Consider the following 13,419-nt stretch of genomic DNA (forward strand, 5'->3'; position numbering starts at 1 on the left):
TTTTTTTTAAAACTGTCATCTTTTGGAACACCAGAAATTTTCTTTGGTGACAAATCATCAAAAAGTTTCTGTATCCAATTAACATTAAAATTCATGCCAAACATCCCAAGTATGAACTAAACTCATCAAGAAGTTGTTGTTGTAGGGTTTAACGCCATTTTTCAGCACAAGATAGGCTATACATGGTGGCCAATATAACTGGTGGAGGAAGAACCCTTGAAAACCCTGGGAAGAACCACCAACCCACGAGAAGCTACTGGCAAGCTTTCTCATGTACCCATGTTAGAGAAGTTATGGTAATATAGGCTAATAAAATCATTCACCAAGCCAGGACAAAACTGTTCATGACAATATTCTGCAACCATCACCAGAAATGTGATTGCCATGTCTTGCTTTTCTACACTATTTTGATATGGGGTCAATGTGACCTAAATTATAGGTTGAAGTTAAGATTGTTCAGGAAACCTACTTAAATGAAAATTTAAAAAGTTTCAAAATTAACTGGAAGACAATGAAATTTACCTCCATATACTGCTGCAGATGACACACTTGTAAGTATAGACTTTTTCCCCATGTCTGACAAAATCGTTCTCTTGAGCAGTCTTCTAAACTAAGAACTACTTTTAAAATCTCGTAGTTCACTAATGCCACCTGGTAAGAGATCATGGTAATGATGGAGTTCTTCTGTCCGAGTCATAGCATAGCATGGTGATGATGGAGTTCTTCTGAGTCATAGCATAGGATAGCATGGTGATGATGGAGTTCTTCTGAGTCATAGCATAGCATAGCATGGTGATGATGGAGTTCTTCTGAGTCATAGCATAGCATGGTGATGATGGAGTTCTTCTGTCTGAGTCATAGCATAGCATAGTGATGATGGAGTTCTTCTGTCTGAGTCATAGCATAGCATAGCATGGTGATGATGGAGTTCTTCTGAGTCATAGCATAGCATGGTGATGATGGAGTTCTTCTGTCTGAGTCATAGCATAGCATAGTGATGATGGAGTTCTTCTGTCTGAGTCATAGCATAGCATAGTGATGATGGAGTTCTTCTGTCTGAGTCATAGCATAGCATAGCATGGTGATGATGGAGTTCTTCTGAGTCATAGCATAGCATGGTGATGATGGAGTTCTTCTGTCTGAGTCATAGCATAGCATAGTGATGATGGAGTTCTTCTGTCTGAGTCATAGCATAGCATAGTGATGATGGAGTTCTTCTGTCCGAGTCATAGCATAGCATAGTGATGATGGAGTTCTTCTGTCTGATTCATAGCATAGCTACAAAGTACTTTGCAATGTAAACACAAAAAAATGCAAACTAAAATAGTTTTGACATTGTTTATTGTAATATCAACATGTTACACAACTAACTCTGCCTGATTGGACTATAATGCTGAATTGTCAAGGGATTTAAACTGAACCAAGATTGAATAACCCCTTAACTAATCACTGTATACTAGTTATAACAGCATGTTTTCTTTCATTTAACCGATTCCATACAACATGAACTGAATTACATTAAAAAATAACTAAATGGCAACAAATCTGGCATTGACTAGATAAATGCATTAAAACATAAATACATCCACATTACAGACTAGCTTCTTCAACTAGATTATTGAATTCATCGGTGTGTAAAATATACCCAACTCGAGAGTACAGACCTCGTTCAACTCGAGTTGGATTCTACATGAACATACAAGGTACACAGCCACTTCTTAAGAATGATCAACTATGAAACATTGAAAACATTAACAGTGTAAAACATTTTTTTTATATCACCCAAAATAACTTCTCGTCTTGCAGTGACCCTAGTCAGTAGCTGAATATACATCTCCATGAAAAGTCATATCATAGGAAAGTACTGAAAGAGTATTTAAAACTTCATCAAATTTAGACAGGACATTGCTTTTTTTACCCTAACAAAATGCATCTATGACCAATTTATGGCAGTTGTATAAATTGAAAAAGCTCAAATACTTCTCTCCGACTTGATTATTTACTCTTAATGAGATTACTAAATTTTTACAAATGTTTTTCTTTTTGATTATTTAGTAAGAGACATGTGTCATAACTACATTTTAAAATCCAATTTCTCCAAGTTCAAAACCCTATAATACACTCGGGTAACAAATGACATCATAGCAATGACATTACATCCAATCTCTCCAAGTTCAAACCCTATGATACACTCGGGTAGCAAGCTGTGTTTTATTGATGAAGTCATAAAGTAAAGATATCATTTCAAGCTGTGTAGTAAACATCGATGTTTGCAAATGTCAACATCCAATAACTTCTTAAATGAACTGATAATTTTGCCAAATTTTAAACGTTCAGTAATTTGATTTTATCATTTTCTTCACAGAATAGTTATTGCAATCATTATCCATGAATTTTGTCACTAATACAAAGGCATACATATATTTTAATTTACAGATACAAAAACAATAAATTAGATACAATTTACAAAACTTCATGCCACCATATTCAAACATTCAGCAATTCAAACTATTACCAATAGAGGCTTGTACATAAATTTACCAAGTACAAAACAATAAATTAACATTTACAAAACTCAAAGCAATGAACTTCAAAATGTACAATCTCACCTATTAACAATAATGACCCCCCCCCGTTGACAGTGACTTCATACATTAAGCACCAGTGACCCTGACCTTTGAATTTTATGTTGCTCATAATCCTCCAATCATTTGATAAAGTTACAGCTAAATTCCAATGACAGAAGTAAATAAGATACAAGTACATTTAAGACAGCTAACCAACTGTTATGGCAACACAGCTGGAAGCTGTGATACCATTTAAAACTGTTTAAAATAATTGTTCCAAGTGGGATTATCACAGCAGTGGTTGTTTCCTGTCAATGAAATAACAAGAGCACTCTGAATTGTAGCAGGAAGCTGTATTTGGAATGCTAACAATTTGCACTGTGCCTTCATGTTCTAGAACTGAATGTGTTTGTGCCCCATTTAACCATATGTACCACACAATTTGGATACAAATCCAATCCAACACTAATAATAGCATAATGCCATATCTGCTGGGGCATAATGTGTCCACATCTGGATTTATGCAGTCTGTTGATCCCAAGGGCCTCTTGGGAGAACAGTACCCTATGTACTGGTGTTTGCTTATAATACGAGTCAAACTGCACCGGCACAGACACAGATCTGCAGTCACATAATGCGTTGGCAGAGCTGGGTCTGTGCAGTCTGTTACGAGTAATCACTGTAGCCAACAATACAGACCTTGATCTGTAGTTGGGACAGGTTGTATGAGGGTATGTACGATACTGTGAACAACATAAATCAAAAAACTCTTAAACAAGAATTTAAGTCTCAGATTTTGTTTTGACCAATCATAAATGATTTTACTTTTGAAAATTTGTTTCAGATGACTGATTGCTGGATCACATGTTTTTGCAATGAGGCAAGTGTTATCCATCAGCAAGAAAAAAAAGGCATTGTACATGTAGTTCAATGTCACAGATTTTCACTCAAGTATAAGCGTTTCACACATACATTCACGGAGATAATCACACATTTACAAAATCAGCCAAGGCTGGCTTACTTATGAGACAAAAACTTTACTGAATATTGTCTATACTCACTTTTAAGTCTAGTCAAATTGCAAACAACAAAGAGCCTGATCTGCCATAGCATAATGCACCTGCATTATGCGAAAGCAGATCTGCAGTGAAAAAGTTTGTAGTTTTAATGAACTTATAAGTGTGTATATATGGTGTGCATTTTGATGGAGACAATTTTTGTGGCCACCAATAAAGTTTTACCTCATACTAATCGACAAGATAAATGCAGACATTTACATAACAGAACAAGCAGAATTTTTTTATTGTATCGTAACTGAACATGAAAAGTAACTGCAGTATCATGAAAATTTCATAAAAAGTTAAACCTGAGTTTGATGAACAATTTCTCATTAAGAAACCACGGTAGCATGTTGTGTATAATTTTCTGTCCGTAATAAGTCCTCCCTTTTTGTTTTGTATACACTATCAATAAAATTGACTTTTGTTTTTTCTTCCTCATAAAGAACACTCTGCTTTTAGTACAAAATTAAATACATTAGTTAATAATCTACATATAGATAACTGCACACCTCAGAAATAATTTGAATACAATGTGTACAAATGATACATAAAGTCAAGTTTTCTGGGAATGTTTTTTCTTTTCTTCCAAGTTGTAATCTCTGGCAATAGAATGCAAGGTAATGGAAATTATCTTCCAAACACTTGTTTTCTTTCAAAATATCTTTACAGCTGCTATTTTTCTTTAACATTTTTAGATTTTATCTAAACATCTAGAATGACAATTAGTTCATTGTGTTTATTATGCAGGCTAGCATGCAATCCACTGCCCAGCCACAGATCAGTTGCACTATTGTCCATGTTCATTTTTTTTTTGTGTCATACCTTGTAAAGCATTTTGTTTAGGTCAGAAAATTCATAAACTTTAAAACTAGTGAGGGTAAGCATGTGTGTTCTATAAAAAGATTTAAAGTTTCAAATTCAAAACTGGTGTCATGAATGAAAATGTCATGAAAAAAACAATATGGGAAGGAATTTATGTAGGCCTTTTCAATCCACAAGTAAGGACTGTGGTGAATGTACACTACAGTTTGGCCTCGTTAATAAAAAACTTCTGTTTACCACTCTCATATGTCATCAAAGTCAACAACAGGAGAACAACAAAGACCCTGACCTGAATATGCACTATGCTAGGACAGATCAGGGTCTTTGTTACTTGCAGTCTGACTTGTCTTATATGGTAATTACAAATTAACAGCAACTGCAGTGCAGAATTTCTAAACCACCATGACTGTTTATCAATGCTGATCTAGTTACTGTAAGCTATAAGGGTCGGAACATGAATTAGAGTACTCTCGTGCTAGAGCAGGAAAGATGTCATTATTTAAATAGATAATTGTACAAATGCTCATTACAAAGTATCAAATAATTTCCAACTTTTATGACCTTCAGTGGGCAAAAGACTGAAATTATTTGATGCATTTCATCACATTAATTTGGAATGCAGACAAATATTAGATTCTATTCTCAAGACAATGAAAACCACCAATTTAATCTGATGCAACTGTTAAATAGTGCTGTAATGTGACTTTGAAATACATTCAGATGCCTTAGTCATTATGCCTTTTCCTTATATAACATTTGTAACATCTGGAGGTATCATTATACGCTACAAATACAAAATTATCATATTAGTATATTAACCTAAATCACACAGTAATCATGTGATATTATATATAAAATACCTCAATATGAGGTGACCACCCATAAAGAAGGTAATCCACCTGTATGGCTCCCTTAAAGAGTGTTATAACAAGGGAGTACTGCAAAACAGTCCACACTCATCTGCAAACAATCTACACTGACATGTGCCTTCTGATAATGTGCTGGCAGATCTGGGTCTATAGTGACAATTCCATGTATGACTTTTAAAAAACCCCAAACAGACCCTAAACTATCAGCACATTATGTGATAACAGATCTGGGACTACACCGTCCATTCCATGCAAGACTTCAAACAAACCATATAGACCCTAAACTATCAGCACATTATGTGATAACAGATCTGGGACTACACCGTCCATTCCATGCATGACTTCAAACAAACTGCATAGACCCTAAACTATCAGCACATTATGTGATAACAGATCTGGGACTACACCGTCCATTCCATGCATGACTTCAAACAAACTGCATAGACCCTAAACTATCAGCACATTATGTGATAACAGATCTGGGACTACACCGTCCATTTCATGCATGACTTCAAACAAACCACATAGACCCTAAACTATCAGCACATTATGTGATAACAGATCTGGGACTACACCGTCCATTCCATGCATGATTTCAAACAAACCGCATAGACCCTAAACTATCAGCACATTATGTGATAACAGATCTGGGACTACTCTGTCCATTCCATGCATGACTTCAAACAAACCGCGTAGACCCTAAACTATCAGCACATTATGTGATAACAGATCTGGGACTACACCGTCCATTTCATGCATGACTTCAAACAAACTGCATAGACCCTAAACTATCAGCACATTATGTGATAACAGATCTGGGACTACACCATCCATTCCATGCATGATTTCAAACAAACTGCATAGACCCTAAACTATCAGCACATTATGTGATAACAGATCTGGGACTACACCGTCCATTCCATGCATGATTTCAAACAAACAACACAGATCCGGAATTATCAGCATATTATATTATCTAGGTGTATTATGTTTACAGATGGTGTATGTTACATTTGGATACATACAGTATATGACTTTAGCACTCTTTTGTTCTTAAGGCTGCAGTTGGAATAAGGTTCTCATAATTTTAAAATACACTGTTCTTGTTCAACAATGATTTTTCACCTAGCAGTCATCAGGTAGGTATGGAAGGTTATCACGTATCAATAATCCTGTGATATCTTGGAGTAAAACTAAAAACAGTTCAAATTTCACCAATTCCTTACATTTGTTACAGGAAAAAAATTGGTTCCTAGCTGTAGAACAATGAAAACAAAAGTGTTATTTTCCATTCTAATTACTATCTCTACCTTTGACAAAACTCTCAGTATTGTTGGAAGAATTGAAAATGAGATATCATAAAAACCTGAATTTGTGGGGAGGGGGAATGTAGAAATGCAGTGAAAATGGAGCCTTATGCCTCCAGCTCACCCAAACACAAGTTTCCTGTATCCCGATGAGCACCAAGGTTTAAAATGAAAATATAAATAATAAAAATTAAACAAAATACACAACATATATAATGGACAATTACAGCTCTTCTGAATATGAAATTTTCAGTTCATGTCTGTGGGATTCTAGTAATGGAAATGCTACAAATATACAATTATATCTGAACTAGCCTCATGTTCACCAATGGTTTTAAAATAGCAAGTAAATGGACAAATTTAATCAAGAAGAAAAGAGGAACACTTTGCCATGTAGGGCAAGAGTAAATCATGAATAAAAATCAACCCTACAACTGGCCCATCATTTAAGAACATGGTTGATAATATTCTAGTACTACTTGTAGTGCATAGCAGAACATGAAATTCACATTGTGGACTAGAACTGTGTTTATTTGCTTTATACAGTATTAGCGTGTATACTAGCTTTATACAATATGTGTGTGTGTGTGTATTAGCTTTAACCAATACCCATGTATATTAGCTTTATACAATACCTTTGATAACAAGGACTTTGAGCAAGTAAATGATTTAAATTTCAGTTCAAAGTATAATTTGTCGCAGACAATTACAAACAGAAACTCCAGGTAAATTCAGATATTTTTTTTCCCAAGCCAATATGAGTAACTTTTGGCAAGGCAGTATGAGTAAATTTTGTACATGTGGCATGTTAAACCTGACCTAGTTCATCCCTTATATCAATAAAAACTCCTCCAATTGGTCTCATAATACTAGTCTTAAGCACATTACCCACAATGACTTGTAAAGATGGCAGTAAATAGTACTGGAGTTTACACATCTACAAATCAAATTTTTTAAATGGAAAATAAAATTCATTTACATGCTCAAAATAACTTGAGCTAAAATGTTGTCAATATGTGTGGTTCAAATATTTAATTTTTGGGGTATTCTTACTCTTAAGGCTATATCTACCTGTTAAAGTGGTCTTTACTTGCTGGCTGACAGGTTTACTGACTTGACTTGTAAATAATGACCACCCAATTGTGAACAGTACAGAATCTGATATGCCATTCCAATGTGCACTGACATATCAATATTTATGCTAGTCAGTCAAAATTAAAACTAGGATAAATAGTGCTCACAACAATCTACCTGCAAAAGAGGTAAGAGCAGATAATGTGTACTGTAAATACTTTCATATAAACAATATCCAAATACAAATAGCATTCCTCAAGAAATGCCAATGTATAATGCATCCACAGATCAGGGTCTACATTGTCTGCAAGTGGATCCAACTTGTACACAACTTGTATATACTGTTGACAGCTGAGTGGCTATTATATGCTGTTGACAGCTGAGTGCTGTTGACAGCTGAGTGGCTATTATATGCAAGAAAACAATATAGCTTTTTGTTATGTTACAAGATAATAAACATACAGAAAAATAAGTCCAGCACTTGTCTTGCTTACAAAGAAGCACCACAAAAAATACATTTCTTGCACAAAAAAGCTTAGAATTATAAAATACAATAACACATGTTAAACATATTTTACATTATAGTCATCGATGAGAATACATTTGACATCTAAACAATGATATGGCATGAATTATACTTTCTCTTCCATACACTATTCAATACTGACTTAAATATTTTTGAATGCACGGTAAACCAATGTTGACACGATAAAAAAGACATTTACATGCTCACATCTCTTATTACATTCAATGCATGAAGTAAACTTGAACCAAGAATAGCAATGAGTAAGCCATTTCTTTATACTCCACTATTATCACACAGGGAATTTTTGCACTGACAACTTCATCTCATGTCAATATTAGGAGAGACTGCTTATTGACATTGATTGCCTATTTTTATTTATTCAACGTTTCTGAACTTCTTGACTAGATTGTGGGATAAATTCTGCATATGTTCCTTCTTGGTGAAGAGTATCAGTGCTATGTCACATCTCCATCTCAAAAGGAATAGCACATGTTAGAGATCAGAAAATGATTTTTTTTAAATCTTCCATTTAAATGGGACAAAAGTAATAACAATAAATAATAACAATGCAAATGTATTATTTATACACTAATCATTTTCTATTCTCATGTTGACAGCAAATGCATAAATATTTATATCAGTACTGTCAATAAATGCATCTAAAATTGGACACCGATATATAACACTGTGCACTAACGAGTTTTCAATGTTAATATTTTATATACATGTATACTGTTTAGTTATATCTCAATTAATACGTATGTACCATATATACTTGCTTATAAGTGTAGTTCAACTGCAAACTGTACAGACCCAGATCTGATATCACATAATGCACCCAAAGACCTGGGTCTATACAGCTGGTACACATTCACTCTCTGTCCAAGAGTTTCAATTGTAAATGAAGCTATGGGCATTATGTTTATGAAAAACTTAAATTATTCTTTGATTAATACAGAAACAAGTGGTCCCTGCCTATAAAAGGATCTTGGTACAGGGCTGTCACTCATTATAATGGGCATGGTCACAGAGCCCCCCCCCCCCCTTTTAAAACTGCTTTTTATTTTGATCTTTAACCAGTGTTAATATATACATCCTGTTATTTAGAAAAAAGTAGGTCAATGTCATCCATCTTTTACCATCCACCTGGTCATTCAGAATATTACTGAGACCATGATCAAGTTTGAAAATAATACCATGCATAGAACTAAAGTTGCAACAGAAACCTATGACAAATTAAATCATTTAATCTGGATTTTTAAAACTAAATTTCAAGAAAATATGCAGAAGAGTAGTAAGTTAAAACTTAAAGAAATATGCAGTGTTAAAGGAGGTCACGAGGTCAAGGACACAGCAGAGATGCCAACTCTGGCGCATGCTTATTAAAGAAATATGCAGTGTTATAGGAGGCTACGAGGTTCAAGGACACTGCAGATATGCCAACTGGAGCATGTTTATTAAAGAAATATGCAGTGTTATAGGAGGCTATGAGGTTCAAGGACACTGCAGAGATGCCAACTGGTGCATGCTTACTAAAGAAATATGCAGTGTTATAGGAGGCTACGAGGTTCAAGGACTCTGCAGAGATGCCAACTCTGGAGCATGTTTATAAAAAAAAATATGTGGTGTTATGAGGCTACCAGGTTCAAGGACACTGCAAGTCTAGTTTATCATAAAAACCAATTTTGTCTATTAAAATACTCATAAATTGTCATATATACTTATGTAAAGTCAAGTTCAACTGTGAACTGCAAAGACCCAGAAATACCACTAAATAATGTGCTAGAAGATCTGTGTCTATATAGTTTGTTATCAGCAGAACAAACAACACAGACCCTGATCGGCTGGTGCATTATGTAAATAAAGGCATATCAGGGACCCTACTGTTTCCATCTGGACTCCAGTCATAAGCAAGTACATGCAGTATGCACAAAGTGTATTGACCATTTTCAAGTTGTGCCTGTGTAGATCCCACTAATTTACTCCCTACAGAACTGCGAAATACTGATTTTGGTAACTGGTTCAAGTTCCATGATCAACAATTGGTTCACTGTAACAAATCAACACAAGTCCAGTAAAAAATAACTATCGCCTTTTGTGCTCTTTTTATCCCTAGCACAGCCAAGAATCTAAATTATATTCCATTTTCCACTTCTGCTTGAACTTGCTAAGAGGCTTGAGTTTCGAAAGAGTTCTGATAAAAAAGAAACTGATGGAGTACAGTCGCTGGCCCATTATGTAATCTATTCTGGTCTTTGACAAGAAGAGCTAAAAAAACCTTTAATCACTTTACATTCAATTATGGAAAAACATAACTGAGTGATTAGCCATTAAAAATTTTCTGGATAATCTTAAATTATCACATGTCGAATGTACAACCCAGGTATTACAAGTGGAGTCGGGCTCAAGTTACACTACGCTGTTTATATGTGGAGTCAAGCCCAAGCTGCACTGTGTTGTGGGGTGTTCGATTTAAAAGCACATGTAGTTGCCACCTGCTACAAGTCCTTTAGTAACACAGATGAAATAATCCATATACTGGACAGGTAGACTCTGATGATACCTGTAGAGTTGAGCGTAAGAGAGTGAGAGTAGTGAAGCCAGAGTCAGAATATTACACCAGCTAATATCACTTAAATGCACTAAACTGCACCCTACACCAGCACACATGTAAACAGGGTCAATCCACTTTGCTTTTACTGAAATTGTTCATAACTCTTACAATATCCTGATCACTGATAACAACAGATGTATAAAAGGTCATTAGATAAACAAATCTAGACTATTTTGTTACAGCTGGCTTCAAGCCAAGAGCCCTGCTGAAGCCTGTACATGCCTATATCCTACAAAAGAAAATGTATCATTCTGACATAGCATTTGACTTATCTCAATAACAACCAAAATGCAAACTTGAGTCTGGCACCTTGTAAATAGTGTATATCATATAACAAGTAATATTTTTAAACTAATCTCTACAAGCATAACCAACAATAAAATCAAATACAATGTAAACTAAGGGAAGCTAACTCATATCCATCTGTTCTTCAGAGGTGACTGTATTATATCCACCAGGTGTAGGAAGTCCCATATTTTGTGCACAAGAAACGGAGTACAAACCAGTTGCATACTGTTCCTGAACATACGGGCTGGGACGCATCATTTTTTCATACATTTTCACAAGCTGCTGTTCCTGTTGCAAATAAAATGATTCTGACGTGCTGTATGGATTCATTACATTTGAGGTGTCGGAGGTATCAGATTGATAGGAAAACTGATCATCAATTTGTCCCAAATTTGAAGACAAATTAAACAACTCTGAAGAAGGCATCTGCTGAGACTGACTTGGCAAGCCTAGAGTGTCATTTTCTACTTGTTGCATTTGATAAAACTCACAGAAAGACTGGGTTTCAGGTATTGACTGAGATGGGGGAAGTTCTGAGCTACGATTGGTCATTTCTGACTGGGTTAGGCCTTCCTGTGTTGCATTCTCCAAAATAGCCCGTTGCCATGGTAACAGCACCGCCTCATCAGCACATGGAGGCATGACAGGCTGCTGTTGTGCAAGTTTGTACGAAATCTTTCTAATAATAGGTTCCCTTATTCTCATCCCTTCCTCCTTTGCATGAAGACCTAAGCCATTCCTTGTATGACCTGATGAATCCAAGAAATCTCCTTCCCCCAACCCCTGCTGCTGACTAGAACTTGAATAAATACCAACCTGATAACTTTTGGGGTCGATCTGTAATTGCTGCATATCTTGATGTAGCGGATTCTGAATCAGAGAAGGTCTCTGATGAAAAGACTGGCGTTTCTGATTCCGAATGTGCTGCATTAACTGCTGCTGCTGTGGTCTGCCGGAGTATTCTCCACATGGTTGTTGGTTGAGGAAACTGCTGTCTTGCTGCTGACCATTCTCATGGCTTGCATGCCGATCCAATTGTTCTTCAACCTGTAAACTTTGTTTAAGAGCTAGATATCTATGTGGCTGCATATCAAAAGTCTCAGATGGGAGACTCATTCGTTTCATCAATGGCCTTGGCCGAGGTTTTTGCATGGACTGCTCTTCCAGGGAATGCTGTCGTACATTTGACCCATCCATTGTAGGATGATCGTAAGCATGATTAGGGGCCATTTTAAGTCCATACATGGTTTGCAATTGTTGATGTTCCTTATGTAATTCAGTAATTCCTGGTGACCTCATACTCTCTTTTAATCGTTGTTTGAAGGCAATAATTCCCTGTGCAACCAAACCATCTGAAGCTCTTCGACCCTCGCGGAAATTTACTGGCGACCGTGTTTGTGCTCGATCTTGACTAGGTTCATCTCCGCTGTTTTGACACTCTGGCATTTGAAGAGTGATACCGTAAGTTTGTCCATCAGATGCAACCGTATAGCTAGCACCTGTTGTCGAGTCTGCTGCAGCTGAGTATGTACAGCTGACAGAAGTTTGCGGACACAAGTTCAAACTTGACATCAGGTCAGGCTCCAGAGAGGAATCAAAACTTGTGAATGGGGACTGCATCCCCATATTTAACAATGAAGAACTGGCAATACTACTGCTTTCATTCAGCTGGGATAAGTCACCAAAAGCTGAACTAGGAATCAATCCAAGTCCAAACCCATCCTTTACAAAGGTCTGACCTTCTTGTGTGACAGTCTCACAGAAACTATCCCGATCCATAATATCTGCTTCTACCCCTTCATCAATCGATGTTGTAATTCTATGACCTGTCATCGTTTGCATCATTGTAACACAAGGCTGAGGAATAATATCCAGTAAGCAAGCACTAACCCCAGGCGTTGGCACGGAATCAAGTTCCCCCAAAAGTTGCATCTGTTGATAAGCCAAACTTTGACTGGGCTGTATGGTGTCCATTGTGTGAGTGACTGGCTTAATGCCAATCACCTGCATTCTACCATTCCCAGAAGCTGAGGTAGTGGGAGTGATCCTTAACATTGCCTGTTCTGCAATAATGCTGGGGCGTCGCCGGCGACTATCTATCCTGTTATCAGCTGGGAAACTACTGCGGTGAAGTCGAAGCCTCTCCAAAAGAAGGTAGTAAATAGCTGTATAATGATCATACGAGTCATTACGGAGTGCCTGAATAATAAAGAGAAAAGGAAAGTAATTAGTTTAACAGGCTGCCTTCATTTAACATGTTCTCTCAGTACATGGCAATAGCAGATTAAACA

General features: G+C 36.3%; 1 protein-coding gene across 1 annotated transcript in view; it reads right to left on the reverse strand.

The window, feature by feature from the left end:
- Positions 1-1,324: 1,324 nt before the first annotated feature.
- The window catches only part of LOC149770966 (serine/threonine-protein kinase SIK1-like), a 71,910-nt gene continuing 59,815 nt past the window's right edge, over positions 1,325-13,419 (reverse strand). Inside the window, exon 9 of the mRNA XM_089948930.1 lies at positions 1,325-13,327. Within this exon, the coding sequence (XP_089805056.1) occupies positions 11,249-13,327 (2,079 nt within the window). The 3' untranslated portion in view covers positions 1,325-11,248. The remainder of the gene's footprint in view (positions 13,328-13,419) is intronic.

Source organism: Sinohyriopsis cumingii, unplaced genomic scaffold, assembly GCF_028554795.1.
Source record: "Sinohyriopsis cumingii isolate HCF-2022 unplaced genomic scaffold, ASM2855479v2 utg002173l, whole genome shotgun sequence".
Lineage (NCBI taxonomy): Eukaryota > Metazoa > Mollusca > Bivalvia > Unionida > Unionidae > Sinohyriopsis > Sinohyriopsis cumingii.